At 33.4% G+C, this 6,596-nt stretch overlaps 1 protein-coding gene across 1 annotated transcript; it reads left to right on the top strand.

Moving 5' to 3' along the window:
• The first annotated feature begins 616 nt into the window (after positions 1-616).
• LOC131856513 (uncharacterized) lies at positions 617-1,222 on the top strand. The gene has a single exon (XM_059208328.1). It carries the CDS (start codon positions 617-619, stop codon positions 1,220-1,222), a length of 606 nt encoding a protein of 201 aa, XP_059064311.1.
• The last annotated feature ends 5,374 nt before the right edge of the window (positions 1,223-6,596 follow it).

Here is a 6,596-nt window from a genome sequence, read left to right as displayed (position 1 = left end):
TGCAGAACATTTCCCTCCAACATCATTGTCCTAGAAGTTTCCTGAATGGTTTTGTTCTTACTTTCCACAACTCTATTTTGTTGAGGGGTTCTCAAAGCAGACGACTGTCTTCTTATCCCATCGTCTTCCCAAAATGTATTGAACTCACTAGAAGTGAATTCACCACCTCTATCGGATCTCAGACACTTTAGCTTCAAAGTTGTCTCTCTCTCAACCATAACCTTGAAAATCTTGAACTTGTCTATAGCTTCAAACTTCTCCCTCAAGAAAGTAACCCACACCATCCTAGAATAATCATCAATCAGCAACATGAAATATATATCTCCTTGCAAACTTCTGCTACTTTTTTGGGTGGAGCAGAGGAGAGTCTAAATCTTCAAATGTGCGTTAATTTTAAGGGAAGGACATAGCAAGCTGTTTTAATCAGTAGTCTAGTTTCAGGTAAGTACACTGCAATTGTGGTCGGTTTTCATTGATCACTTTCGCAACCATGCCGACCACATGCAAAAAGATGAGATATTCAACATCAGAGAAGTAGCAATAGTTCCCCATGCCTACAAAAACCAATCCCCGACACACATCTCATGACACCGCCCTGAAATTAATATCCACAACCATGGAGTCAATCCGCAACATTGTGTGTGCAAACCTGACGTTGCTTCACAATGGTTTGAAGCAGCTGCACGGCTACACGCCAGGAGCCTCGGAAACCCTGCAACTCACGCTACGCCCTTTCCGCGAGACTGACCTCGATGACTTCTTTGGATGGGCGGGAGACGATGCAGTAACCCGCTTTATGACTTGGGAAACATTTCCCAACATAGAAAACGCGAGGCAATTTCTGACGACTGTGATAATCCCTCACCCGTGGTTCAGGGCCATCTGCATTAATGATAAGGCCGTGGGTCATGTTCTGCTCAGACAGGGCACTGGAATTCATAGCTGTCGTGCCGAGTTGGGCTATGCTGTTAGCAGCAACTACTGGGGCATAGGCATTGCTACTGAAGCTGTCATGCGGGCTATACTGGCTGGGTTCTCTGATCTTCCTGGACTGACACGCATAGAAGCCATGGTGCTGCCTGAGAATCTGCCTTCGCAGAAGGTGCTCGAAAAGGCTGGGTTTACTCGAGAGTGCCTGCTTCGACGCTTTATTAAGATTCGTGAGAACGTCCGAGAGTGTATTCTTTACAGTCATGTTTTACCTGTGGCTTCCTCTTCTTAATCAGATGAGATCGTACCCACATGGATATTAGCTGTGCTTTAGTCTTTGGATCTTAATTCGAAGACAGGATGGATATATTAGTAGTATAGTGAAATAAGATGAAGTATATGGTCTTCGTCGCAGTTGAAAGTACGACCTTGCGGGTATCTCCGTTTCACTGAAAGTATAAATGTATAACTATAAAAAATAATAATATTATTACTAGTATTTGAGGAGTGCAGTGTGAACTAGCATGCAACCTTTGTTTGTCTAATTTCTTATTAGTAATTTCTTCATATTAGGTTGATTGTAATATATCTATGGTTGAATTTTCTTGATATTTCATAAAACAAATTGAAAAAAATAAATTAATTTCTAATTCACACTTAATAAAATGTTCATAATTTTCAGTGTGAAGTCTAAACAAAATAACTTTCAATTATATGTTCATATTTTTAGTGTTAGTCAAATGTATATCATTGTTAGTATATTAAGATTGTATGTATGTATGTTTATCTTAATGCTTATGAGTTTTATTATATCTTATTCTTACATGAGCTTATACCTTCTTATCATGTTGTTTGTAGTGGGGGTAACCATCTTTATATTCTTCTGTGACCATATTTTATTTATTTGTGTGTCTAGGTTTGTCTATCAATATGATTGTCTATTTTAAATTATTACGCAACATTATTTGGTTATTAAGGGCCATTTTATCTTATTATTTTGGTAGTTATTCATTGTTATAATTCATGTCCATTATGTTCTTTATGTCTTTTTACACTATCTCACTCATGAAGAGGCAATCATTTTGACATGTTCTCAAGTAGGATCACATTTTACACTATCGCAGTCTGATGACCTAACCAAGTTCCTTGACACACCAACCTTCCCCACCTATCAATTGCATGATCATATCTAATATGTCATATATCAAGATATTTATTGCTGCAAGACTAATGTCATCTCACCTAATCAATATATTCTCCTATTATTAGATGCCAAAAATGGAAGTATATGTTAGCCCAGTGTCCTATGTGCTTACATGATATTTTATGGTCATTAAGGGTTGCATCACCATTCTTTATTTGCCTATACTCGGAGAAAAGTTGTACACCTTTATGATCAGCCCCAACCCTTGCATTTACCATGCTTATTATTTGGCATGTTTTACTTGCTCATTAAACAATCCAATTATTTCAATTATTGTTATACCAATTTAAATGTTTGCATGCTTAGCTTGTATTTACATTTCTCATATCATTTTTCTCTCTCAATTGGTTCCTTGCGCTTGATGGATGAAACCAATTGAAACGAGGCATGTTTTGTCACTAACACTCTAATTTTAAAGTTGTATATAGTTCCAACTACTTCTAGAGACTTATTACAATGAACAAATAGACCATTATCACATGCCACAACATGGCAATATTTGATATGTTGTGATTCCACAGTTGGCATGCCAAGTTGAAAATTAGTAACATTTCCTTATAAGTGGATTTTTTAACCCTACCCTCTCTCTCCTATTTCTTTCATGCTCAATTATACTAAAATATAATTTATATTTGTAATTATTATGACTTGTGTGATTTAAGATACCATAATATAATTTTATCTATTTTGTAAGTTCTTGTAGAGTAGACATGTTGAAAGGACTTGCATGATAATACAGGTATATAGGTCCATTACTTCATGTGGATCTTGGTATCTTTTTATGTTTTCATATTTACTTTGCATGCACACTTAAGAGTGCTTACATACTTTGAGATACATGGTTATTCTTAAATTAGTGTAGGTTTTATGTGTGCTCTATGTTATTTATTTAATATATTCTCTATTTTCTTAACAATTCTAATAGTTAATTAGGATAGTAAATAGTGTTTTTGTTTACCAAACCTCATGCTTAATCATACTTAGATTCATTCTTTGTCTTAGGGGAAGGATTAATAATAGCTTCTGAGGGGTACAAAATTCACAATATTGCATGTTAAAAATGTAATTGACACAAGGGATATACTTTTATCTCTGTCAAACAAAACATCTCTATCAAATAAAAAAACATGTTTAGGGTAAACACAGTACAACCACAAAGGCCCTCATTTCATATAAATTGAAGTTGGCTAATAATGCAATAGAAAACAAGTATTTGGATAAAAGGTTACAATATCAAAAAATAGAGATATTGTTGTCATCCCCTCTGATTCTTGTTCACATACTCACTACAAGAAATATCTGTATAAAATAAATCAAGCTATGATTTTTATACTTAAGCCAATTATCATCTCTTGTTTCCAATCAATTAAAATTTATACATATTAGGTTTATACTTGTGTCTTCCCTAGTTTTATCTATGATGATTTTTCCTTCTTGATTATGCCTTCTCTTCCAACTTCTTCCTCTTAGATTTTTAAAATTGTCCATCAAGACATGTCTTTAATCCATTACCTAAATTTTTGTTATATTGGTCAGTCTTTTAGACTTTCTCTTTATAGTATGTCAATTGATTAGACCGCAATGCCCCATCACATATTTTTAGTATTTTGGTTTTGGTAACCCTCAGGGCCTAAAATTTCTACCTATTTTTATATGCTTATCCTAACATGCCAACACATGTTGTATTATTTCCAATTGTCCATCTCATAACCATCACTTTCAAAATAGAATCTTTTCCACTCATGCTCAATGTTCAAATTTGAAGTTACATGTGTACATGACGGGTTACCTATTCTATTTATGGAGGATATTAAAAATGAATATTTTCATTTGGGATCATCATCTACACTTAGCGAAAATCCATTTAGAATCTATTTTGAGAATTTATTAACAAAATTATATTTAAAATCTATTTTTAGTACTTGTGTTCAAGCACATGAATCCTAGGACAAAAACCATTTTTTATTTTAGAGGGTGATCTCATAGAGAATTAATAATTTGGATTCATTGGATGTGGAATCTAGCCACAATAGATTGATTCATTTCTCCATTGTTGTTGGTATGAATTTCATGATACTGTAGTGTCATTTAAATGTAATATAGTCATTATTGTAATAGGAAAGAGAGTAGGAATTACACCTTTACTTTTTATTCATTATAATATGAAATTGAGTGTTATATTTTCATCATTAATCAATGTGTGATGAAATTATTGATATATTAATAGTAATTTAAATCGAAGTTGTATAAAATATTATCATATAATAGGGCCCAATACTATTGATATTCAACTAATAAGAGTTTATGTGAAGTTAAGAACTATATTTGCATTATTATTTTGACCCAAGATATTACATCATACTACAAGAGAAAGGAGAAATTGGCATCAATAGTTCTGTAGGAATGTTCTTTTTTTGCATTAAATGATTCTTTATGCCATTGAAGGCTTAAAGGATTTGAAAATTATCCTAAGGCATTGCATCTTGGCTAGTTTCCTTACTGAAATAATTATCTGAAAGGAGTTACATTCCAAACCATTTACATTAGATTGGCTCTAACTAAAATTGAGGGCTTTATTTTTGTTAACAATTTAGGAGTCCTTCGGAGGTACTCAATTCATTCCATAAATGTTCTAGTAATAGTTTGTAAAGTTTTCCTATTGCTTACCATATTATTTGATGATCCCCCCATTGTCAATAGTTAATTTCTATTCTTGGTTGAAACTTTAGAAATTGAAGCCCTTGTGACTTTTTGAATATTCATAAATGTGATTAGGAATCCAATCTCATCTAAACATTGAGCCTCTTGGCTAATTATTTAGAAGAAGTTCAAGCTCACCAATTTTGATTAACTATACATCCTTCATATTATAATGTTTTTTTCCTTCAATGCCATGCTCATAATTTGGGTTTCTAACCACCTCGTGTGTTGTTGAAATAGTAGTAATCGAATGTTAACACTATTTTGAAGAATTATACTCCCCACCTTTTATATAAAGTCTTTGGGTGATATTTCTTAGCTATTGGAAATTTCAACTACTAGCATGATTTAAATTCTTATCCCCAAATTTTGTTCTATGAGCCTAATAGAATATAGCATGTCTAATTTTAGCTAAAAAACTATCACTATCTATGGTGTTTGATTTATTAAAACTCACATTTAACTAAAATTACTTTTTCTAATCTAAGATGGCTCATCTCTAGTAGACTTGACATCTTTGAGTATCTTATTTGCAAACTAAAAGTGAAAGTGCTTGAAAAATGATTCATAAATTTTTACCACCATTTCATCCTTTGCCTTTTCTCTTTTGAGAATCACTTTCCTTGGGGATATGAACCAAGCCTTCATATGTGGCTAACATATGAATAAATTTATAGTCTTCATTTTCATTTAACTCTAGAAATTTCATTTTCATTTAACTCTAGAAATCCAAGAGAGTCCTAATTTTCAATGAAGAGATTTCTATAATGTTTTATCTTAATAAGAAAAGTCACATCCTCCCTCTTGTTTTATTTCTAGATCTAAGCTCAGGATAAGGGGGTGACCTTAGAGTTTGAGAAACTATAAGAACTTCTTAATTACTGGAGAAGGAATCCATAATTTACTGTACTCAAATGAAATAGGTATTCACACAACAACAACTACTATTCACCTCCTATTGAGTGAAAAACCATTTGAAAACTTCCAAGTAGTCTTCTCCTACCTATAATGACATGGTTATCGATAACATCATTCTCTAACTCTTAAATAAAATGTATCAATACCTTTTACAATTTGAAACATATAATTAGATGAATGCTTATCAGTCCTCTTTTAAACAATCCTTGAATTGATCCTTACACCACTCCACTATCTCCTCCTAATGTGAAGCCTTATGCATAATTCCACCATCTCCTCCTAATGTGAAAGCTTATGCATAATGTTTTGGTGAGTTGACATTTTAAACTACATAATTTATGTTAAGCTTTTGTAGCTGCTCTACACTAACTAAATTTTTTTTGGGTAAATTTTGAAATGTATTTGAAGTCTTCTTAAGCGTTGTAAGCTTCGCATCCATTGGTTAATTGAGGTAACCGAACAAACTGTACCTACAATCTTGAATAAATAATCAAACTATCAATACCAACCATCTAAGCATCGATCTAATAAGAACGTACAGAACTTTTCTTTTAAGTAATCTAGTTGTGGGTTCACACACTGCAAATGTGGTCGGTTGTACAAAAGCATTGATCACTTAGTGGGTTCTACAAATTCAGACATCACTTAATGTGGTGGGTTCTCCAAATTCACAGGTCACTTAGATGTGGTCGGTTCTACGAATTCAAAGAGCACTTTAACAGCCACGCCGACCACATGCAAAAATATGAGATATCCAACATCCAGGAAGTCGTCCACCACGCCTATAGAAGCCAAGCCCCAACAATCACATCTTCACACCTCTCTGAAAACATTGTCCACGAGC

This window comes from Cryptomeria japonica, chromosome 7 (genome assembly GCF_030272615.1).
Source record: "Cryptomeria japonica chromosome 7, Sugi_1.0, whole genome shotgun sequence".
Classification (NCBI taxonomy): Eukaryota; Viridiplantae; Streptophyta; class Pinopsida; order Cupressales; family Cupressaceae; genus Cryptomeria; species Cryptomeria japonica.
This window is presented reverse-complemented; position numbering and strand designations above follow the sequence as displayed.